This window comes from Mytilus edulis, chromosome 6, assembly GCF_963676685.1.
Source record: "Mytilus edulis chromosome 6, xbMytEdul2.2, whole genome shotgun sequence".
Taxonomy (NCBI): domain Eukaryota; kingdom Metazoa; phylum Mollusca; class Bivalvia; order Mytilida; family Mytilidae; genus Mytilus; species Mytilus edulis.
This window is the reverse complement of record NC_092349.1, coordinates 85,316,357-85,342,180: the sequence shown is the minus strand read 5'-3', so window position 1 is coordinate 85,342,180 and position 25,824 is coordinate 85,316,357. Positions and strand designations below refer to the sequence as shown.

The window sequence follows — 25,824 nt, the reverse complement described above, 5'->3', positions numbered from 1 at the left end:
CTGTCCCAGGTAAGGGGAGGGTTGGGATCCCGCTAACATGTTTAACCCCGCCACAATATCTAGTCAGGAGCCTGTAATTCAGTGGTTGTCGTTTGTTTATATGTTCCATATTTGTTTTTCGTTCATTTTTTTTTACATAAATAAGGCCAGTAGTTTTCTCGTTTGAATTGTTTTACATTGTCTTATCGGGGCCTATTATAGCTGACTATGCGGTATGGGCTTTGCTCATTGTTGAAGGCCGTACGGTGACCTATAGTTGTTAATGTCTATGTCATTTTGGTCTTTTGTGGATAGTTGTCTCATTGGCAATCATACCACATCTTCCTTTTTATATTGAAGAATAGTGAGTGTTTTATACATTTATCGGTAATACCATATCAGTTGTAACATGAAAATAAAGGCTGCAGTGAGTTACCTTTTAAAATAGGCCTCTCCACTAGACACCAATAAACATTGAAGTTTACAATAATAGGTCACCGTACAATGTAAAATACTGAGCAAAATCAATACCGTATAGTAAGCTATATGTATAACATACATCAAAATAACAAATGTAAAACAATAGAAACGAAAAAACAAACGGTATAATTCAAGTTCAAAATAATAAATTAAAAAAACCAAATATGGTTTACACCAACAAACGACAGTCACTGAGTTACAGGCTATTTGCTTGGGACTAGGACATTAAAAATTATAAAAACATACTTAACCAAATTATAAGAGACATCTCATCCCCTGTACTGGCCGGACCAGTGAGTGTAACCAAAATGACTGGGTTTAAGTAAGGATAAAACGATCAGGAGCTGACTTTTATTTTACTACCAATCCAAAAGGTGAAAAACTGAAAATACAAATATAAATACAATTCTACAATGTGTTCAATGATAATTAAAGTCCATAAAAAATACGGATAAACAGTTCGTAGATATATAAAGCTGTAAATGTTCTTTATAATAATAAATAGATGAATATTCTTGCACACGTCGGGTTTTGTCTTGAATTAAATTGTGTAATTGCAGATACGAACAGTTTGAGCGGTAAAATGTTCATAGTTTCTTTATAACATAGGAAATATATTAAAACAGTTCATCGCTGATGTAAAGACATGATTTGTAATAATTTAAATGTAACGCCCGCTGTGGTTAGCCACGAATTGTTCCTTTGAACAACGTGTCCGCTGAATGTTCCTTGCAGTTGTGCACACGGCCTGCTGATCAGTTTTCGTCTCGCAGAAGAGAGGGGAAAGTAACACGGATTCCTACACTGTCCTGTATAAAACGTCTAAAACTGGAGCACGTAAAGCGATGTACACAATGAAGCATTACCAATATAAAATGATGATCAAATGAGGAACAAATGATGAATGAGTTATAGAACACTCCCCGTCTGAGGTCTATCTGACATCACTATATCATTATCAAAAACAAATAAAATGTTAAATATATAACAACAGTTCAAAGTTCCACTTAGAAGTAGTCCAACGATAGGCTGGGTATTTCACAGCTTCTATCCTAGACAAGGCGGTGTTTCCGAATAGATCGCGGCGATCTAAAATCCAACTCCTTGGCTGCAGTTCTGATGGAAAAATCTCCTTTCGACACGGATATGCGGTCCAATGAGGACGTCTTGCGAGGCGGACGCTTTCCCTTATGTTTACGGCATACAGTAAACCATCCGGTGCCATGTTCCTTTTCTCTGTGACTTAATTTGTAATTGTCTATTCTGCTTTCCTCTTGTCCTTGCGTATCTTAAGGCGAACTGAAGCTTCCCTTGGGAATTGAATGTTTTTGGATGTGCTTTTCTTTGTCAGCATTCACTTTTGGTGGCGTTGCTTCCGAAGTGAACTTTTCGGCTTCTGCAAATCTGACGATTGAAGTCGCTGATTTTGTTTTCGGTTGCCAATGTAAACGTAGATAATGTTTAAACGAATCAGTTTGAATTTCATTTGACTGGGTGTTGGTTTTATTACACTCAGGTAATTTCTTTGTATGTGGTTTCACAACACTGCAAGTTGGATTTGTTTCCTTGTGAGTTCAAGGTAAACATGTTGCTTATCGGAGCGTATTTCTCCAACGATAATCCAACCCAGGTTTAACTTTTGCGCAAATGGAGCCTTTGGTGGTCCTAGACGTTGATCAAGCACATGATGTGCCTCTATCAATTGGGAGAATATGTTTTTATAGTTCTTGCAAGTGTTGATATTGCAATATATCCTCAGGTGTAGCAATTTCGTTCCGATTATTGGGAATGTTTCCTGGTTTACCAGAAGTAACCTTGCTGCCGGAGCATGTGGATAACAAATACTAGTAGTCTTTTATTTCTGCCTGTACGTTGAATGGGCTGAAGAATTCAGGAGCCATGAGAGACCGGTTGCTTTGGTCGTCAATAATTGCATACATGCGAATTACTTTGTCCTGATTATTTTTGTGAAAGACATTCACAGGAAGTATCTTGGCACAGATTTACTACTGTTGCCGTCTTTTGAGATATCTGTGCAAGTTGAACTAACAGAGGTTAGCTTGGTTTCAGCTAATTCAAGTTGCTCCCCGCCGTCGACTGATCTAGGCGGTGAAGGCGGTGCACCTTTGGGTTGGTACACTTGATTTGTGTGTAATGTGGTGGTGTGTTGTTTACTTCCGCATTCATTGCAACTGATACTCGCGTTGCAATCGCGACTTCTGTGCATAGTCGAATCACAGCATTTGTAACAAAGATTGTTTTGCCTCAACAGTTCATTGCGTTCCTCTATAGTTTCAGCCCTGAACCCACGACATTCATTTAGTGAATGTTCGGTATTGTGTATTATGCACAGATTTTTTTGCTGTGCAGTCTCTCCAGATCGTTGTTCGACCGCTGTCTTGTGAACGTTGATTTTCATTCCAGGCTGAGGTGTGAACCTTGGCGCAGCACCTTTTGTACTTGGTGTGACTCGTTTTTAATTCTACTGATTTCACTGATAAATGCAGATAATTCTGTAAAAGGAGGAAAGGCAACGTAGCGGTTAGATTTGTATCTAGTCGCCCTTGTAATCCACTTTTCCTGAAGTCCATAGGGTAGTTTTTCAAAGACAGGGTTTATTCCGGTCGGTGAATCAAAATAATCTAGCAGACATCCCAGCTCGGGGTTTTCCTTGTGGTATTCTATTTCTGATAGAATGTCAGACAGTTCATAGAGACGTGCGTTGTCCTTATTTGTCAATGTTGGGAATTTGTCAAGTTTACTCCTGAGAGAGGCTACCAACATTTCTGGAGCACCATATCGCTCATCCAATCTATACCATAACCTCTGTAGGCCTCTTTTAGGGTTGTTGGCATTTGATGCCCTTATACTCATGGCATGTTTACCAGACTCTGATCCTAGCCACTTAATCAGTAAGTCTATTTGTTCCGAGTCCGAAACTTGTAATTCGTCTATAACGTTTTTAAAGCTAGACTTCCATGTATGGAAGGATTCTGCCTGGTCATTAAAATGCGTTAGCCGGGAGAACAATAGGTCTTTGCGTAGAAGAAATCCAGTTATCTCCGACGTAGGATTAATTTGTTGCTGGTATGCAACAGGGGTCTCTTCTATTGCACTTTGTTTTTGGTTTGAAGCAGGGATCTCTTCTATAACGTCTTTTTTTATGCATAAGACAGGGATCGCTTCTTTAACACCCTGTTTTTGGTGTTCAGCAGGGATCTCGTCTGAAATGTACTTTATGTATGCCAGTTACTATTTCCAGATCTGGGATTAAGGTAATTTCCGGTGACTTAGTATCGGAAGGCAAGACAGCAGATGTCTGTGGCGGCAAGTTCAGTGCCATGGATGGCATGAACGCTGGTGCTTCATGACTCGTATTTCAGGATACGAGCCTCGGCCTCTGCGGCTGCAGCTTCTCTTTTTGCTTCGAGAATGCTTCTAGCGGCCTTAAGTTCGGCTTTTTCTCGGACCGCACGTGCGGCTTCCTGTTCCATTTGAGTTTTCCTGCGAACCGCCTCCTGTTCTTTTTTAATTTTAATGTGCTCTTTCTCCTGTTCAATTCGAGCTTTCAGGTGAGCAGCCTCAAGTTCCATTTGAGCCTTCATATGTGTGCAGACTCAGCAATTTTACGCATGGCCTCTCGTTCCGCTTCGGCTTTTCTACGCATGGCCTCTTGTTCCGCTTCGGCTTTTCTATGCATGGCCTCTTGTTCCGCTTCGGCTTTTCTACGAATGGCCTCTTGGTTTGCACGGATGGTTTCTTGTTCTCTTTCGGCTTTGATTTCTGTTTGTCTGTATAGGGTCTGTTCCTGTAAAACGGCCTCCTGCTTTAGGAGGGCAGCTTCTTGCTCGGCAAAGGCTATCTTTGATCTAGCGGACTCTGCCTTGGCACGCTTTCTCCTTGCTAGGTTTGACATGTCAGAGACGTTTGAGCTCCCACTGTGCGAGGTAGTCTTGCCCTTAGATGTCCTCGTTTTTGTTGATTTCTTTGTCAAGGTAAGGCGATGCTCGTGCAAAGTTTCAATTGCCAGGTCGACTTTAGACATTCGGATATCCGTTGAGAATTTGCAAGTATTAATGTCTTGAAGGTTGTCTAATATTTTTGTATTTTTCAGAAATGTCAAGTACTCGTCTGTGGGCCTGCGGTATTTAGTACAGGCTTGTACAATTTTATCTTGTGCTGTTAACAATTGCTGGAGGTCGTTAGGAGGCTTGGTCGATTCTAATAACTGAGATTCTAGGCTTGACTATAGGCTAGGGCCTCTAAGTCGTGATATAAATTGTCACTTTTTTCTATAAAGGCTTCCTGTCCTTTTTCGTTAAGTTCACGCACTCGCCTAGTTTCGGCATTTTCATCTAAATTTGTTTTTGTTAAATATATTTTCCGTGGGTGTCGCTTTAGTACTTTCATTTTAAAATGTAGGGCTTCGATTCGTTCTATTTCAGAAATGTTGAGTTTGTTTTAAGGATTACAATAGTTATAGAGGTTACTTAAGGTAATAAATATATATCATTGAAGAGATAATTCAAGTGGTAACAGATTTATTCAGGTCACAAAGTAAATGAAAGTCTTAGAGAAAAATGTTACAGCAATAATTTGAAGCATTGTCGCAAATGAGCTTCCTCCCTTGTGTGTTTTTAGGGGTTCGTATGGATAGTAAACCCGGCAATTGTAACAAGCCCCTGTGGCGTGACTGGAGCGGGCCCCCTCTTAGGTCAGTCAATGGGCCCCCACTTATGAAAATTTCTGGATCCGCCACTGATCGCTGATGTAAAGACATGATTTGTAATGATTTAAATGTAACTCACGCTGTGGTTAGCTACGAATTATTCCTTTGGACAACGTGTCCGATGAATGTTCCTTGCAATTGTGCACACGGCCTGCTGATCAGTTTTCGTCTCTCAGAAGAGAGGGGAAAGTAACACGGATTCCTACACTGTCCTGTATAAAACTCCTAACACTGGAGCACGTAAAGCGATGTACGCAATGAAGCATTAACAATATAAAATGATGATCAAATGAGGAACAAATGATGAATGAGTTTCAGAACATCCCCTCCCAATTAGCCTTTCCATATTTTCATGACATAGATGATACATTTTGTCTGTACATTTCCAGTATATAGAATTTTGAAATCATACTACAGTAAAATAACAAATATGCCGAACTCCGATGAAAAATTCAATACGGATTGTCCGTAATCAAAACGCAAAATTAAAACCTTAAACAGATCAAAAGAATTGATAACAACTGTTATATCCCTAAAACTTAGGTAGCAACTCCTCTGAATTATACGGTTCACATTGTTACCATGGTTACCATGAGAACGATTACGCCCCTGCGATAGTATATTTTTACCTGTGTTTAATGAATCTCTGATTGTGGGCAAACTCAGTAAAGCCCGTTTAAATAAATTAATCAAAATCACCTTTATCTTGATTAAAAATAAAAGTGAGAATGGAAATTGGGCATGTGTCAAAGAGACAACAACCCGACCATAGAACAGACATCAGCAGAAGGTTACCAACAGGTCTTCAATGCAGCGAGAACTTCCCGCACCCGGCCGGAGGCGTCCTTCAGCTGGCCCCTAAACAAATATGTATACTGTGTTCAGTGATAATAAACGCCATACTAAACTCAAAATTGTACACAAAAAACTAAAATTAAAAATAATACAAGACTTACAAAGGCCAGAGGCTCCTGAATTGGGACAGGCGCAAAAATGCGGCGGGGTTAAACATTTTTATGAGATCTCAACCCTCCCCCTATACCTCTAGCCAATGCAGAACAGTAAACGCATAACAATACGCACATTAAAATTCAGTTCAACAGAAGTCTGAGTCTGATGTCAGAAGATGTAACCAAAGAAAATAAACAAAATGACAATAATACATAAATAACAACACACTACTAGCAGTAAACTGACATGCTAGCTCCAGACTTCAATTAAACTGATTGAAATATTATGTATTCATCATATGAATATCAGGCACAATCCTTCCCGTAAGGGGTTTAGTATCATACCATTATAACATATATGAGAAGATCATAACCCGTGGCATGCCAACAAATGGTTTTAAAATAAAATGTGTTTAGTGCCGATGCAAAGACCATAGAAGAGAATCAATATTATCGCCAAAATATGCATTTTTTAATGACTTGAAAATAGTATCGTAACTATATCCATTCTTAAGAAGTATTTTTAAAGGTTTTGTAAGCTTCTGAGGTCAATACTGACATTTTTGTGCTTTAGAAAGAATATTTCCATAAAAAATTGGATGTGAAATGCCTGAACGTATAAGATGTTTGCATGTTGAGCTATATTTTCGAACGATGTCCTTATACCGATGATAAAATTTAGTAAATGTTTTGACTAGTTTGTGATATCGAAAACCCTGGTGTAATAATTTCCAGTAATACATAAATTTCTCTCGTTTAAATCTAAAACATTGTTACATACACAAGCGAATCGTACATGTTGAGATATATAAACACCGCAAGACGGTGACAAGGGAACGTTACCATCTAAAAAAGGATAATTAACGATAGGAAATGAAAAATCATATCTTTTATCATAAATTTTAAAGTTTTCCGTTAGTGATATAGATAACAAGATCGTGGAAACGAGCAGTGGTCATTGTTAGTATTAGCTTTATTTAAAGTAAGTTCAACTGGATACATTTTTTTAGTATACATACTGAAGTCGTCATTATTGAGAGCCAACATATCACCCAAATATCTAAAAGTATTATCAAATTTGCGTGTCAGATGTTGTTTCGAAGGGACCTTGCTGATTTTTGTCATAAATTGTAACTCATAGCAATACAAAAACAGGTCTGCAATAAGTGGTGCACAGTTAGTCCATATTGGAATTCCGATAACCTGACGATATACGGAATCTCCAAAGCGAACAAAAATGTTATCTAGAAAAAAAAGGGCAGATGTAGTATCAAAGCATGTCCAATTGAGATAGGTTTTGTTTATTGCTACTAAAAATGACATAAAAGAGTCATATATGTTTGCCATGATTAATCAAGACTTTCCTTGTTGGGGACATGTATCAAATGGAATATGCTTTAACTTATAAAAAAAAATATTACTCATCATAGATACCAAAAGTGAAATAATGTACGCTTGACATGCGATTTGTCTTCTAAACTTATCAGTGATGCTCGAATCAAGAATATTATACAATCAGAAATAACGCTGAACGCTGTCTTAATTTCTAAGTATGCAGTATAAGATTAGGTTATCTCCCTTATAACTTAAAATAGAGTTGGAATTCATTGTACTTTCTATTCTACGACGTCTTGTTGTCGATTATAGATTAAAAATAATGTGATAAACTTAGATATTTTGTTCTAAAAACTTAATTCAGCACACCACGCTTTCTAATACGTTTCAAATTGAACAAGAAATAATCACAGGTGGTAAAACAAATCACTGTAAAGTTTTGTTAATTAAGACTGTATATTAATCATATTAGACACTAAAAATATTTTTTTTAAGATAAAACTGAACAAACCCACCTTTTTCATAGATATATATATGTTTAGTACTAGTAATATAACAATGAAATGACTTAAATTACTAATAAAGGACCAACATATATTTTGCAAATGAACAGGTTTTTTTTTACATAGACTCGTTTGGTACTTTTTATGTCGGATATTTATTTTTGGCAACAACACACACACACACAATATTACCTTGGATCTCTAGATATAATATCAACTTTGATAACAAGAAAGTAAAAATCAAAAATACTTAACTCAGAGGAAGATTCAAAACGGAAAGTCACGTGATCAAATGGCAAAATCAAAATCCCAAACGAATCAAAAGAATGGATAACAACTGTCATCTCCTGACTTGGTACAGGCATTTACCTATGCAGTGAATGGTAGATTTAACCTTGTTTTATAGCTAGTCAAACCTCTCACTTGTTTGACAGTCGCATACAATTCCATTATATTGACAGCAATGTGTGAACAAAACAAACCAATATATAAGGTACAAATGTCAAAAATAGGGGTACAGCGGTCAACTTTGTTATATAAAATTAATCACTATAAAAACAAATAAATGTGTCAATAAAGGAAAACAAAAAAGACAATAAAAATGTATTAGTAACTAGCCACGTCAAAGGGGAATAACCAAATAAAGGCAACAGTAGTACTATGTATAACGCTGTTCGAAAGTCATTAATGTTCCACTAAAGTCAAAATATAGGACACTTCATAAAGTTGAAGAGCGTAACGGACCGAAATTTCTGAAGATAATATTATCAGAAGTAACGATGTAATAGCACATGAGGAACAGGAGAAGAACAAATCATCAGAGTGAGTGACAAATTTCGCGGTTATGTTTTTGATAATACACGACTGATTTATGTTGAATTAAAATTGTCTGCCAAACAAATGGTTAACTGTATTTTTTCCCGCATTTTCAGAGGACATAATCGAACTTTAAATGATATCAAATTAATATGGTATCTTAAAAAAGTGAAATGATTAGAAAATATGTGAAATATCATGACACATTTTGAGGTTAACATTTTATATAGCAGTTGTATACGTGGGCAACAAATCTATTTTTGGCGATATTGAATTAATAGGGTTATTTCGAAGAACAATGGGAAATTTTGAACTCTTACATAACAAGTGAATGTTCATAATATCATGATACAGACATATACGAGGAGCATTCTAATGATGACATATTCAAGGCGTTTTTTTGCTGTGAAACATTGTTTATTAACGTACAAATAAAATGTATTTGCTTCAATATGGTAATGCTTTGTTGTCTCTTTCGTTTATTTGTTTTCAAATGTGGTTGTCCAATTGACGGTTAAATTCATATCTTTTTATTGATCTTGTAAATGAATCTTCATTGCTTATATTCCAAATGATTAATTAAAAATCTCTACAGTCTTTCTACCATAGCCCTCCATACAGATAGGTCATCATGTGTGATAAAACACAATTGAGATAATTTCCTATTTGCCGACCGGCGGCATTTAATTACTTTATTCATTAATGCTGCCATCTTCAATTAAATAATGATTTTTAAAAACAAAAAACATTGTACCGAGTTTGTGTACCCGTCATACGCCTCTGCAGTCCATGGGTTAGCCTTCTGTATATTCCATTAAGTACAAATTTGGTGCCAGCAAGCGTCAGAGCCACGAAGTTTTCAACATTATACTAGTACCCTTAATTGTCTATGATATACTTTTGAAATATTTATTTGCGGAATGATCATGCTTTGAACAGAAATGTTTATATATGTAAAATTCATTTTTTATTTTTGTTGAAATATTTAAAGGACATGTACTTTTATCCTTGTATAATGTTGAAGTTTGATAGATCTTAATCTGACAAAATTTTAAATGCTGGTACATTATGTTACCACGTGATTATGAAGAGAAACAATCTGCTCGCGATACAGCCCATCTTATGAAGGTGATTCCTTCCCCTTGGATCAAGGTAAGAAGATTGATGTTATGAATATACAAAGAAATATATTTCATCTTTTTCCATTTATCATAAAATATATAGGACTTGAGCGTTACGTTGTATATGTAATATATACTTTGAAGTGTTTCTTTTTTTTTAAAGAAAATGTAGTATAATAGTTGATGTACGTTAATATATAAGATAAGATAAGATATATTTTATTTCCAATAGTGGACCCATTACGGGCATTATCAGTACATTGATTTTTTATCACACAATTGCAATAGACAATAAACAAAAATAAAAATAGAAATACGTTTGACAAAAAATATGAAATATAAATTGAGTTAATAATACATGTAGTCACATATATGAATTATAAAAGTTTAGATAATTGTTTTATAAATTCCTATGAAATAATAGATATAAATCATTATCAACTATTGGTTTTAAATCACTGAAAATTAATTTTTAATGGTTAAAATTGACGGAATTTGGTCTTTTAAAGTTGAAAGGTATTACACTTTACATATTGATAATGACATGGACTTTTTTAATATTTAAATGATTTATTTGTTTGATAATACACTCAATATCTAAAAATAAGATTAGGCATATTAGTAAGTAATTTAATTTCTTACTGTAATATTTGGGTTTTTACGTCATTTGATATACTTATTATATCTAACATACCATTGTTTATATTTATAATGTCATTTCATTTCGGACAGCAGTACTGGTTATTTATTGCATTGTTATAAAAAATATACTTATTATTCAGTCCACAATATAAAAATTGAGACAGGGGGTTATTAATAACTTAAACGTTTAAAGAATTATTCAAAAACAATACAAATAGTTATGCGCATGTCACTCCAGTCGGGTCATCCAATGTACTACGTCTTTTATATAAGTCTATCTAAACATAATCACTGTTATGTATGACGATAAAACAGGTTTCAGATGCTAATGAACATCTGCACCTATTACCTAAATTATTTTGAAAAGAAATAGAAACATGAGCATATTGAAATTTAACAGTAACACTTTATATTGGACTGAAAAAGATGAGATACAATAACATTCTTCATAATTTTCTAAATACTATAAATAAAAAAGGCATATTGCTTAAACTGCAATAAGACTGTAACAAAATATAAAAAAACGTATATGATAAGATATATAAAAGCAACAGTAGTATACTGCTGTTTCGAAATTCATTAATCGATAGAGAAAAAACAAATCCAAGTTACAAACTAAAACTGAGGGAAACGCATCGATATAAGAGAACTACGAAACAACAGAAACACAACATTAAAATGTAACACACATAGGAACGAACTATAATATAACAATGGCCATTTCCCTGAATTGGTACAGGGAATTTTAAGGTAAAAATGATGGGTTGAAACTGGTTTTGTGAAAGTATTAAAGAAATAACGCTATTCAAATTTAAAAAAAAAAATCATGTATAATGGAATTTTATGTGACTTTTATACAAATGAGAGGTTTACCTAGCTATAAAAGCAGGTTAAATCCACCTATTTCTACATCAGAAAATTCCTCTACACAGTCAAGACATGACAGTTGTTATCCTTTCGTTAGATGTATTTGCGCATTTGATTTTTTGGATTTGCTTAGGGACTTTCCGTTTTGAATTTCCTCGGAATTCGGTATTTTTGTTATTTTACTTTTTTTACAAAATCTCGCGAATCATTTTGTATTACACATACCAAGATGAATGGAAAAAGATTAACTTGTGTCTCATATCTTTTGTCTGTTTAAGCAAATAAAATTTGTTTAAACTAAACTTGGAAGAAGTTCCGGATGGAACGCAAGAAATCCAAACGGAGGGATACCTTTGCATGACGTTCATTCAGACGGGTACAGATTAGTACATCTTAGAATGCAGACTGTTTGTAGAAATAACAATTTACTGGACACAATTATTATCAAAGGATAAGCTTAAAGAATTCACTTTAAGTGCTTTTGTCGCATCTGATAGATTGGTGTACCATCAACAGCTTGACTTGAATTCCAACGAGTGAACGAATATGACCTACCAAGTAAGACATATCCCCTCACCGACTGTGTACTTATATGAGCTACACGATTGGTGCCGAATGTGGAGCACGATTTATTTACCCTTCCGAAGCAGAGATCACCCCGAGTGTTGCTCAGACTTTGGTTTTAATATGTTTTTTGCGTATTGTTGTTTGTCTGTTTATCTTTTTCCTATTTAGCCATGGCTTTGTCAGTATATATATTACTTTGAGTTTGAAATCCATTCGGCACCCATCGCCTTTATTCAATTAGAATAATAAAAAAAACTTACGTGGAATAATAATAGTTGATGCAAATTGTCTTTTTGCACTGACATGACATCTAAAAGTCTATTTTGGTGATTTTATATATTTGTTGTTTTCTAATTTCTTAATACTTTTTCACACGTTATATGATGACATCATACGTACATTTCTCTATTTAATTTAAATATTACCACATTGCTGTATGTTATATAATTATAATTGACGAACCATGATCGTCATTAAGTGAATCAGTAACATTTTAGAAATTAGACTCTTAGAAGCGAAGTAACAAAGTGAATAACTTTTAATATCTTCCGTGAAATATCAGCCCATCGTCTTTTAAATATGCAGTTGCGTTTTATACTGTAAACTACCAAATAAACTCATCATATATACCAGGATTAAAATTTGAATAACAGGAGCCAGTTACAGAAAGAAGAAGAAGATCAATAATTCCTTTAAGAAAATAATAGAATATACTGCGGTCACAAACAAATTTCGGCTGTGGAGAAATTAATTTGTTAATTGACAAAACTTTGCTAATTACTTTGATTCAACACATATTTGTCGAAACAATGTCTTTTCAGTTTTTTGTTTGTAGTGTATGTGGTGTTAAGATCAATATCTATGAGTTTTCATGATTCAGTTTTCAAATTGGGTACTAAATTTAAAGTTGAGGTAAAATTGATCTACGTGGTTTGGAAGATAAACACTACACAATTTTAATTTTTTTGATGTTTTTTGTTGTATTTTGTAAAAATGAATTTGTTTCGAATTCGTATTGAATCATATCAGACGTATATTTTATTTCTATAAACCAATATGGTGTAATGTTTTGCACACTGGTATCTTTCTGTAGTTGTGCTATGTATTGGTATATATTGGGATGATGCTGTTTGCTATAAAAAAAAATCTGTGGCAAAACTTAGGTTAAAATTCTCCTAACAATCATGAACTTTGACGGCTTTAAAAGTTCTATTTAGGTTGATATATTTCTATTATGTTTTCCAAAAAAGCATATTTATTGTACAGTAAAAATATACACCAGACATAGGGTCATTTTTTTTAAATAATAAGCAATTAGTTTACTTACAATTTCATAACATTATCCTTCAATTATTTTACAATTACAATTTTTGTCTTATGAAGGTATTTTAATTAATTTTCGAAAGTAACTTATCAAATTCAAACTTACATTTTAAAATCGTCGAATGAGATTCAAAGATAACTTGATAAACTTATATCTTGATTCTTACCTAATGTCATTTTGTTAAAAATATATAAAGCAAGTTTGTATTTGACACCACGACCCGCGCCATAATTATTTCCAATTTCTGACTTCACGATATTTCACACATTAGCTAATTTTTCTACCTCAGGCATAGATTACCTTAGCTGTATTTGGCAACACTTTTTATAAATTTCATGTTTACAAAACTTTGAATTTATCGAAAACCTAAGGATTTTCTTATCCCAGGCATAGCTCACCTTATCCGTATTTGGCACATCTGTTTGGAATTTTGGATCCTCAATGCTCTTCAACTTTGAACTTGTTTGGCTTTATTAATAGTTTGATATGAGCGTCACTGATGAGTCTTACGAAGACGAAACGCGCGTCTGACTTACTAAATTATAAGCCTGGTACCTTTGATAATTGTTTACTATTGTTTTTTTGAGGCTGTTTTGTAATTTACCTAAACACACCAAGATTTCTTAACATGTATGGTCATATTACAAATTGAATGGTTTGTCTAAAATTCTTGAAAAAAATGAAAACAGTATACTTAACTCATATTATGTGTCCAAAGCGCTTTTCTTGAATGACTTTCATCAAGAACGCTTAAGTCGAATATTTGAAACAAATGTTCAAAAAGGACACTTATTTTGCAAAATGGTATTTTCTGTAAATAAGTAAGTTATACATACATTCATACCATACAGTCAGCTTTGTAAGGACCAGACATAAAATGATGTGAAACAATTCACCCTAGAAAAAACCAACGGCCGGATTTATGAATAAGCATAAAAAAAGACTTACAGTTATTTACGAAATCCACTAAAATAAGACATTTCCTTTTTCAGGTATATAGAGAATGCGTGCAACCTCCAACCTTAACTTGAACAGTTGCATAAAGTTAAAAAAAACAAAAGTATCGATCTCCCAGGAAAATTCAAAACGTGAATTCCCTTATCAAATGGCAGACCCAAAAGCTCAAACTCATCAAACAAATGGAAAATAACTGTCATATTCCTGACTAGGTTCCATCATTTAATCATGCTGAAAATAGTAGACAAAATTATGAAATTATGAATAAAAATATGTGGTATGAATGCCAATGAGACAAATTCTTATTCAAATCATGATATATAAAAAGAAAACAATCATAAGTCACAGTACGGTCTTCAACACCAAACAGCCACTTATAAAATGCCCCGAAATGAATAGTGTTAAATTGATTTTTTTGTTAGTTATACCTCTAACTAGAACGACAGTCTCATAAAATTCTATTACATAGGCAACAATGTGTGAACAAAAGAAATAGACAAAATAGATAAAAACAGTTGTTTTTCATGTCGACGTCCCAGTTATGCCTCAATATGGAGAAAGGGCTAAAATCCAATTGCAAGTGTAGAACGGCCATTATCACGACCTCGAGAACTTTATAGAATTTTATGGTAAATGTCGATAAATTTCATTCATCATTTGAAATATCATTATAGTTAAACGGACCCTTGTATTTTTTTAAAAGGTAATAAGGAAATTTTGGCCAAAAATAGTATTGTCCGCAATTGGCAAACATTTAGTAATATGTATTCAATACACAGTAACTATGATGTACGAATTTCGAATACACCTCTATATATATATGACTCCACGTATATCATATCCACCTTCGCAATATATATTTTGAGTTATTGACATAACGTTATGAATCAAAATCAGATATATTTCAATTGACAGAAATGTGATTTATGTCTTTATTATCAATCAAGAAATAAATTGATGATTTTCATAAAAATAGTAAATTGTGGAAGAATTAAACTTAAGTACAATTGGGATTTTCCCCATCATGTCCACGGAAATCAAACTGTATATATTATGTAATTTGATGCGACTAAACCATATGAAGTCAATAAATTAATCAATTTTGATGTCAGAAATTACAAAAATGTCAGTAATTTATGTTTATTTGACATTTTTAATTTTTGATTTTAATGTTAAGCTTTACATGATTTATATTATATCTATTTATATAGACACGTGTTAATTGGGCATATACTTACGTAAAACATATATTCGATTGGATTTGATCATTAGAAAAATTTCCCCTTCGACTTTTTATCTTCATGTATACAGTTCTCATTTTCGTTTTTTTTTGTATATAAAGAAGGATAAGATTTATCAAAGAATTATACTAATGTTAAAAGTAGTGGTTTTTAGATGATTTTATTGTCCAACTTGATCATTGTCAAATAACCAACTGTTTTTCAACTAAAGTCTTTTTGGAAAGGGAACAAAAATTAGGTAACATGGAAGCTTGCTTACGCGTAGCCAGTATAGCCACCATGGTTTATTATGAGCAACTTAATATTTTTCAGTCCAATAAACATGTACGAAAAAGCTGTTGCAAAATATGTTACTTCAGGATAATGTAGGTTAGGATACAGTATGCTTAACCTAGGTGTTTTCTTTTGTCTTGAACAAAATCTAAATGGTAAGGCTTTAGTTTCTCACAACTAGATGTTTGCCTTTATCCTAAACAAATCTAAATTGGAAACAGATTCGTTAATTGGAAAATATACTATTATGTTGAAGAAAAAAAATAGCCGTATGTCAAACTTGAGTATAATTATAAAAGTACAATACAAAAAGTTCTTTTCTTTGTTTGTTGCCGTTCGTTTTTGTTGCACTTCAGTCTTCCTGTTGTTTCTTTTTTTCCTTTTATCATTGATTTGTTTCCCTCGGTTGCCTTTATTTTGCAGATAATGCTACAGTTGATAAATTTCATCATTTCAAAAAAATTTAGCATTGAGTCTGCAAGAATTCTTTGAATTTGACATCATTTATGAAATATTTCCTGATACTTTTTGTTGTCTGTGGTAAATTAGTTAACTTAAATCTACAGTAGTTGACCGATGTCAAGAGCTCGTAAATCGATACAAAAAAAATACAACTTAACGCAACAACCAAAAACTATAGGATCACATAAAATTCAAATGAAGCGAGAGGGGGTATGTTGACATAGTACGGGTCGTCTAACATTCACCCATCAATCGCAAAGCGTATAATCCATCAGTAAAATTGTCACAATCGGCAATATGGCAGAACCTATTAAACTACAGATTAGACGACTATACTGGTATCGGAGGGTCGAAGGATCGAAGACAACGAGGCATATTGCTAGATTGCCCACCTACGATAGAAGAGGGGCATTATGTTTTCTGGTCTGTGCGTCCGTTCGTTCGATCGTCTGTTTGTTCGTTTGATACAAAGATTTTTCATCCCCAATCAGACATCTTTAAACTGATGTAATTCCACTCATCCTTCTTTAAATTTTATAAATGAGGTACCAAAAGAAAGAAGAATGATTAATCTTTCAAATTGTGATAATTTCATTATGACATAATTATAACATAATTAATTGTTATGTAATTAGTTGCTATATTGTGATGTCCATACTTGAATGAATTTAGCTTCTTTGTTATTCATAGCATCCCACAATATTTTATAGATTCTTGCAGAACACGGTTTGACCTCCAAAACTATGTCTCAGATTTTTCCTATTGTATTTCATTCTCTCATAAATTTTCAATGAAGTTTGCAACATCAATTCATAAGAGGTCACTAAATTCAATTGGGTATAAAATAAGTTCTATTGATGTTTTTGGAAATCTGAGACACAGTTTTGGAGGTCAAGCTGTGTTGAGATGCTATGAAGAACAAAGAGGCTAAATTCATTCAAGTACGGATATCACAATATATCATCTAATTACATAACAATTAATTATGTAATAATTATGTCATAATGAAATTATCACAATTTGAAAGATTAATCTTTCTTCTTTCTTTTGATACCTCATTTATAAAATATAAAGAAGGATGAAATGAATTATATCAGTTTAAAGTTATCTGATTGGGAGTGAAAAAATCTTTGTATTGTGCTACCTTAATCACGCTAATCAAATGATACACGAACTTGTAATAGCGAGACTATTAAACTTTGTCATATAAGGTGTGGAAGGTTTATCAATTAAATCACAGCCTTACTATATTCTATTCAATAATTTATTGCGTCAGTGGTGTCTGATTTATGATCGAATGCTACCTCAAATTTTATTCATTAAAAATAATTTTTATGTCATATCTGTGCTAGTGTGTCAATTTATTACAGAATAAAATTTACAAAGGTCCACTGCACAGTAATTGTAATTAGAGCATGAGGATTGGCATTATGTTGCCTTTTGATTTATGAACTAAACGTACAAGTGCTAATCGTTACACTAAATACACGATGACTATGGCTTTCTTTCGTCACCAATGTTTCTGTATACGTAAACTGTCAATAGTATTTGACGCCATATGTACGACCCTTCATAGAATTGAAACCATTAATTTAATAATCAACGTATATGTTTCTAAGTAAAATGTATCTTGCATATCATTAATGTGCCTCCCTTATGCACAGATATGATTCTTTGTCCTGGTTTCTGGTCATTTTTCGTTTTATTAGTCCTTTTGATTTAGATATCCGATTTTCAAATAATAAGACCTCAAGTATCATATATGGAACTGATATTTAAGCACCTCTGTATTATGTATATGGAGGATGTATCCCCCAGTTAATTTGAATTTCCTATCATGATTTCCTTGGTAGATCTAGGTTGCTGATAACATGGAAACTATCTAACTAATGGTTTAAAGCCGCCAAGTTGAAACATTCCTTCAAAAGTTTTGAGGATGCCTTCACGGGTTGGTTTATAGTAATGGAATAACTGCCATAGATGACAACGGATATGTTCCAATATTCGTAACAACAATCCCATCCTCTTTTCCTCTAATGTGACGTAGCGAATGAGACTTATCAACGAGTTTTACTAACATGAGAAACACTACGGAGTCCCCATGCTGAGCAGGATCTGCTGACCACTCCACAGCAGATTAGACCAATCTCAGCTCCTCCTCTTTTTTTTTTTATATTTTGGTTTTTGTTGTTGTTGGGATTTTTTTTTGGGGGGGGGGGTCATCTTCCTCAGCTTTCAGTTTTCTATGTTGTGTGTTTTTACTGTTGTTTGTCTGCTCATCGTTTTTTGTCTTTGTCATCATATTGTCTTTTCGACGTATGAGTTTGAATATACCTTTGGTATATTTCACCTCACTCACTTTCGCCTCACTGTGTACTATATATTAAAACTATATATTAAAGAAAAAAACTGCACCTAATTTTCAGCCTGGAGTTTCAGTTATCTTATCATCATTAAATTAGGTCATGTTGATTAAAGGTGCACAGTTTTCTTTACTTTAAAACATCTTTCTGTTTAATATAAATCAGTCCCCCTTTTCTAACCTCAGGCGGAAACATCTTGTAGATATATTTTTAATTGTCAATGATGGATTTAATAGTGTCAATTTCAGTAAATTGACAAAGTGCAGGCCTAATTGTGATACATTTTCGAGCACGTGAAACGTACTCCGACTCAGAAATCATACAATTAAAATACTGGATTTCGTATTTCGGAGTTACGTTTAATTGCAAAAAGCGCAGGTGTGATTATGACCCATAGTTTAAACATATTTTATTATTGTTCCAAAAAGAGACAAATGGATTAGACACAATTTTTCCAACTTAGTAACGTCTTCTCCAATATATACATAAATATACACATGAATGAACATTACATAAATCTGACTTTAACTAATTAATATTTAAGCATGAAGATATAAAAATAAAATTACATATAAATTTTAAGAATAGAATCAATGGATATGACCCATGCATATAGCAAATCCCGTATACTCCATTTGGTGGTGCGTCTGACAGAGGTGGAACGTAAAGATAAAGTAGCGGGTAACCGGTGATATATGCTATTATATCGGTTTCGGATTCGATCTTTAATTTTTTTTAATTTTTTGATAATATTAATTACATGAAAAACAAAACGGCTTTGAATCATGTAATATTCAATCAACACCATTGTCTTATATTAGTTGGATATAAATTTGACTTCTTTAAACAATCGTGCTTATGTCATGTCTGCTAACAAATAGGACGTCGTTATTTTAGTAGTATAGTATTATCAGTTCTGGTAACATATGCGAAAAAAGTAAACTAGCTTAAAATATCGATCTCTGAACTCCAATGAAATTTAAAACAGAATGTCCTTAATCAAATACGAGTGAACATAGATTTGTAGAAGAAAAAAATCAGTTGGGTTCGAAAGATAGAAATCTTGTTTACAAATTTTACAGTTAGTTGAACATTTGAAAATATGAGTATTTTGATAACCTGAACAAGCAGCATCGTTTCATTCAACTTATTACTCAACCATTGTTCACGGTCGATTGGTTGTTTGTCATTTTGACACATTTCATTACAAGTTTGATTAGTAACTTTCTAATAATTGTTAATTTGAATAATTCATCATTACAAAATTTTAATTTGATTGAATTTTTAATGAATTGTATATTTACCTACTATGTATGTTATGTCAGACAGTACTCTAGCTGAACGTTGAGAGAACCAGGTGTAATGGGGGAGTTATCGGTGATGCTTACTTTGAGTCTTCTTTATGGAAACATAATTGATCCAAGTAAGTCAACTATATAGAGATAAGATTTTTATTTTCTCTCTCTAAAATATATCTTTATTGTGCTTTTCTTTGCTGTAATGACAAACTACTCTACCTATGACATTTGGTCACTGAATAATCAGGGAAATCATCCAGTGAGTTCGTATTTATAAGTAGTTAGTTAGTTTTACAACTTATAATGTTTTTCTTACAATTAGTTGTTTCACTTCTAATTTTCACTTTTGGGGGGTCTTATGCCTTTGCCTATTATATTTTCCAGAGAAGCAAAATTCACTTTGGACTAGTTATTTTGAGAGACATTTTTCAATTTCACTGGTGCCATTTGAATTCATATAGGTATAAAACAGATTGCATGTCTTGATTTTAAAGTCCTTTTTTAATTTTTTTGTATGTTTGTACGAATAAAAATGTGCAAATATATTTCAAAATAATTTTCTTTTTGCAATTTTGGGATTATACACTAAATTGATTATATCTTTCGTAAAAGATCACTAATTCCTATTGTCATAAGTATTTCAGTTTTTGGGTATCGTTTTAGTTAGTTTATTTCTTATGTACAATGCAATTATATCCAGTAACAATGGTAGCATTTAGAAAATAATTTTAAAACGAAAAGTTACCAAGCTGTGTGTATATGAAAGTTAAAAAGTTTATTTTGACATTTCGCTGGTAATTATTTTTTCTTTCTTTAGATGGTACATTTTTATGTTTTTTTCCTTATTTGATGCGATATGACAAGTTATAGCTATTTTACTATGTCTAGTTGTATCATTATCTGTAAGACAATAGTATAAAGCTATAAATTATAATAATTAATTTCAAACATGTTGACAACTGGAGAAAATTAATATTTTGGTGTTACGTTATATCTATTATGAATACAAATATCGCATTGTATTGATGATATATCAGTAAATCACATTTTAACCTCACCTATAAAACCACATGAATGAAAAAGTCTGATTCCTGTCTGAAATATGAGGGTCTGGATGGAGTTTACAGATTAGAGAATAAATTGCAAAAATAGAATAATCCAACCAGACATTGCGGGTTATTATAACAATTACTGGAGTCATGCAGCAAAAAAAGCAGCTAACCTGAATCACTGTCGTACAACACAACTGACTAAAAAAATAAAGAGAATAATAGACAATGAATAGAAAATAGAGAAAATTAGGCAATAAATTGGAGGATACTATCCATCAAGAACCTTATATAATTATATCAGCCATAATTGATAATTTGGTCCATGAGCAAACCCTGTCATGTCATTGCTTTCTATGAAGGGCACTTCTCTTTTATTTTGGTAACATAAAAAGCAATTAAAGTCAACATACAACCTAGGTTGTATACCATTTGTCTAAAATTAACTATTAACATCGTTTCTATTTTAATTTTGCCTTCAAAGAAAGAAACAGATGCTCTGTGGACAAATTTACTGGCATACATAACATAACTGCAAAACATCTGAGTGTGTGAGGAATAATTGATTGTGTAATAAAGAGTTTTGATTTTAAAAGTTCGTAAGCCTGACGAAATTGAAGAGGATTTTGTCTTTCCTTCTCTGATGATCATGAATCATACAGTTTTAAAGCTTTTGTTTTGCACATTAGATAAAGAAAAAGAAATTAAGTATGCCGACATGTTTATGTATTCTTATAAGAAATAATTGCACCCCTTTTATATCACATTTTCCTTTTTGTTTGTTCTACATCACATTGTTTGACCAAACTCAATGGAGCAAGGTCATTCCTCTGTCAAACAGTTTTATTATGTCATTTCCCTAAACCCAACGGATGTGTACTGAATGATATTTTATAATGAGTTTGTTGCAATAGTTTAGCCCAACTCTAAAGAATTTCAATTTTCAGACAAAATATTTCTTTGGATTCATATGTATCAAGATATTGGTACTGAAAGCTTTAGCTATGGTGCAATTAAATTAACAGTAAACAACAATTCAATGTCAGGTTTTACGCGACTAAAAATCTTAATGCGTTTTTAGGTTTGATATTTTTATAAACACTGTTTGCATCATCAGTGGTCAATTTCCAACTGCTTTTGAAACTTGTGCACTATTCATACTTAATATTGTTTTAAAAATAGAGGTTTGTACTTGTGCAATCTTAGCTCAGGAAGAATGGAATACATAAAGGATTTAATTTGTGGTAGCCTTCGTGACAGGAAAAGTAACCATATCCGCTCAACAAGCAGTTTTGTATCGAAGACAACTAGTTTTATTCATTTTGCCACAATTCAATTCTATTAATACGTTTTTATCAGAGAAATTGGCTACAATTAGACCATACAGAAAATACTTGAAAAAGATTGACATTAATGGAAAATAGGGAGGCATATTTTAGCAATCTTTCTTTTCCTCATTCGAATCTAACAAGCTTTTTTCTTTAAGTATGTTATTTCACTTTTAACTTTATCTGCTGCAAACAATTGTGCTGGTTTTTTTTATATTTGAAAGCACAAAAAAAAATTAATTGAAAAAAAACCAACCATCTCTTCAACCGTTTTTCAAAGGTTGAAACCAAAAGCCAGATAATTTTTTTACTGATTACTTAGCTCATGATTAATTATCAGTTCAACAACATTCCTTATTTATGATTTACTGTGTACTGTTATGCAGTTTATGTTATAATAGAATAGTTTTGACATTAATTATTCTTTCACATTTTCCTTGCGTGAGAGTAGTGGATTGTTGTTTTTTGTGAAACCTCTACGAATTTAAAAGCATGTAGATAATAGCGAATTTGTGTTTCAATTAGTCTGTTGTCAAAAGGTACGAAATTTTGTTTAATATTGCTATAAATTAAGTTGAATGTTGACCACAAACACATTTCATTAACGCCAATACTTCTTCATTCATTTGTCATGTTTGTCATAGTTGAAACGCAGTACTAAAATGAACCATTTTCAAGAATAAAAAAAATCACATGACTAATGGTGTGAAATAACTTAAGTCGGTGAGGGTAAAGATTAAAAAAAATATAGTTGAATACCGTCATTAATACTTGTGCCTGTCATACGTCTGGAACCGCGACGATGTTTTAAAGGTCATATCTAAATGTAGTTTGGAAAATCTTATATTTGATACGTTTCCCTCAGTTTTAGTTTGTAACCCGGATTTTGTTTTCTCTATTGATTTATGAATTTTGAACAGCGGTTTACTACAGTTGACTTTATTTGGATGGCAATGCTTTTGTTATATATCTGTATTGTATGGTCGTATATGTTTTGTAGTTTAGTCGTGAGAGTTGTGTCCCTTTGTATGATGATGATGCATATTTGTCATGTGCTGTTATCAGTCTCTTTGAAATAAACGTGCTATGGAAATAGACGGGTTTGTGTTGCTCGTAAGCAAATATAACTTTAGCGGCATGGGGCGGCAAGTATATGTCCCCCCATGTACGTAATATGGTGGAGAACTTCAAAACGACCCCTTTTTAAGTGTTTATTATGTGAGCTGTCCCCAAGATGAAGAACAAACTTTTTAAAGTCAAGACCACGAGGTTGGAGGTGCCATTATTAAATTTTGACCACGTTGAAACCTTGGAATTTTCGTTTAGTGGAGTATAGCAGTATCATGCAGTTGGCACTGGAATCAATTTTTGGATTTTTTGTAAAATTTTGATGTTTTTTATTTGAATTTAGCCAATATTCAGAAGTCACAAATTTATTTTTTCGTCAACAAAAGAAAACGGTAAAATTCAAGGAACTGTTTTTAAACAACATTGTATACATGCATATTAATATCGAAATTATTTCGCAATTGTTTATTATCATTTGAACTTTGATTTTCATTTGGACTGTTGGACGCGATTGAAATTTCAACACAAACAATTAAATTTTAACCGCAATTTGGCGTTGGTCAGTCTGACATCAAGAAATACAGCTGTGTATGTTTATGTGTGCAGAAAACTGTAGTATGTGTCATGTGACGTCCCGGCCTATCATCTTACAGTACTTCGAAAATAATTGCTAAAGTAATTGGCGTTATCTTTAATAACTAATCAGCTTGACCTATATGTGTATTAAGGATTTAGCAGGGAAAATGTGTTGCAGTTTTGAACTATTTAAATTATACTACAGACGGTACGTGTGAGATTTATCTCGTCGTACGCTACCCAGTTACAAGGAAAACACCGACATTAATTATGAATTCATTTCAATTTTTGTCTGAAGGATTTTTTTTTAATTATTAATACATATATTTCTGTTAACAGTTGGACTGATTTGATAGCGGATTGTCAGTAGCGGTGAGATAATAGTCATGAATAAAACCTAGGTTGATATTGACATTTCTGGAGCTATTCATTTGTTTCATCTTTATTTTATTTTGTGAGTGTGATGTATGAGAGATTGAACACGTTAGAGAGGGAGAATTAGTCGTTTTTTCTTTTGACTGCGTATGTAACTTATGAAGTGTTTCTTTGATGTTATATTTACCATTTTTAAGAGTTAAAGGTCTCTGATGATTATCTATCAATTTGATGTATACAGCTACATTTATGACAATATTCTAGTACTTTTCATTTAGTAGATTGAGTAAATGTATCAAATGCATATTTTTTTTGTGTTGTTGAATGAACGTAATGCGTGCATAAGGTCCTAAGGGGGAGATTGAGATGCCAGACGTTCGGATTTTTCTGCATTGTTGATACTGGTGTGTATGCCAATGGATGCTAGTTGTGAGAACTGGTCAGCCACGAGTATTTCAGTTATTATAAATGTATTTACATGATTATTTGGAAAATGATTTTGAGTCTTAAATAACGGAAGTGATTACATAGTTTGAATGTAAAAGGGCATTTTTCTTCTTCTTGAATTTGTATATGGATAAAACACATACACCATTTATAAAATTTGGGAAATTTTCTTTTTGGGGGCGGGATGTTATGTATCTGTATTGTATGGTCGTATGTGTTTTGTAGTTTAGTTGTGATGGTTGTGTCTCTTTGTATGATGATGATGCATATTTGTCATGTGATGTTATCAGTCTCTTTGAAATAAACGTGCTCTGGAAATAGACGTGTTTTTGTTGCTCGTAAGCAAATATAACTTTAGCGGCATGGGGAGGCAAGTATATTTCCCCCCATGTACGTAATACTTTGTTTATTCCCGTTTCATGTGTTTAGCCTTTTTTTAAACACAAGAATTTGAAGAGCCATTTTTATCTTGTGATTATTATCAAGTTATCTAAAACGAATACACGACATCTTGTCAATCGGAATTAATTAATTGATTTTAGAAATCGTGATAGTTTTCTAAGAAAATGCCTGTACCAAGTCAGGTATATGCCAGGTGTTATCCATTCTTTTGATATGTTTGAGCTTTTAATTTTGACATTTGAAAAGATGTTTCCTCCGTTATAAATTATCTTTGGCGTTTGGTATTTTTGTGATTCTACTTTTCATTTTTTTCTTAGGAAAGCATGTCATAGATCTAAACAGATGAATAAGATATAATGGTTTTGTGGGATGATATATATAAGAGAACATATTAATGCTTCAAAATTGCTGCAGGTGTATTCAATTCATTTATCAAGCAACCAAAATCACCTGTTTAATTTAATTTCAATATCACCACATTTGACAATATCAATTATGAAACGGCTGTCGAATTAATTAACATTCCATGTAGTTCAAGTAAAGAATATATTTCACTTTTCTTAATATAGAAAGCATTAACTATGACGATGATATTTTAGGATGACACCACGGAAATTCATTTGACAAGATTGCTAAATTTAAAACAAATTTTCGTGACCGAACCTGACCTGT

The 25,824-nt window shown here is 32.8% G+C and overlaps 2 protein-coding genes across 4 annotated transcripts in view; one reads left to right on the top strand and one right to left on the bottom strand.

The window, feature by feature from the left end:
* Nucleotides 1-4,060: 4,060 nt before the first annotated feature.
* Nucleotides 4,061-4,504, bottom strand: LOC139526701 (treponemal membrane protein B-like). Its single transcript, XM_071321862.1, has one exon. The coding sequence runs from the start codon at nt 4,502-4,504 to the stop codon at nt 4,061-4,063; it is 444 nt and encodes a 147-aa protein (XP_071177963.1).
* A 5,329-nt stretch (nt 4,505-9,833) lies between these two features.
* The window catches only part of LOC139528750 (uncharacterized), a 39,633-nt gene continuing 23,642 nt past the window's right edge, over nt 9,834-25,824 (top strand). For all 3 annotated transcript variants that reach the window (XM_071324925.1, XM_071324924.1, XM_071324927.1), the window contains exons 1-2: nt 9,834-9,944; nt 19,935-20,032. In XM_071324925.1, coding sequence (XP_071181026.1) covers nt 19,972-20,032 — 61 coding nt within the window. In that variant the 5' untranslated portion in view covers nt 9,834-9,944; nt 19,935-19,971. The remainder of the gene's footprint in view (nt 9,945-19,934; nt 20,033-25,824) is intronic.

Bases quoted from the DNA above. Each gene is read 5' to 3' on its own strand.
- LOC139526701 (XM_071321862.1), bottom strand. From the start codon at position 4,504: ATGTCTAAAGTCGACCTGGCAATTGAAACTTTGCACGAGCATCGCCTT.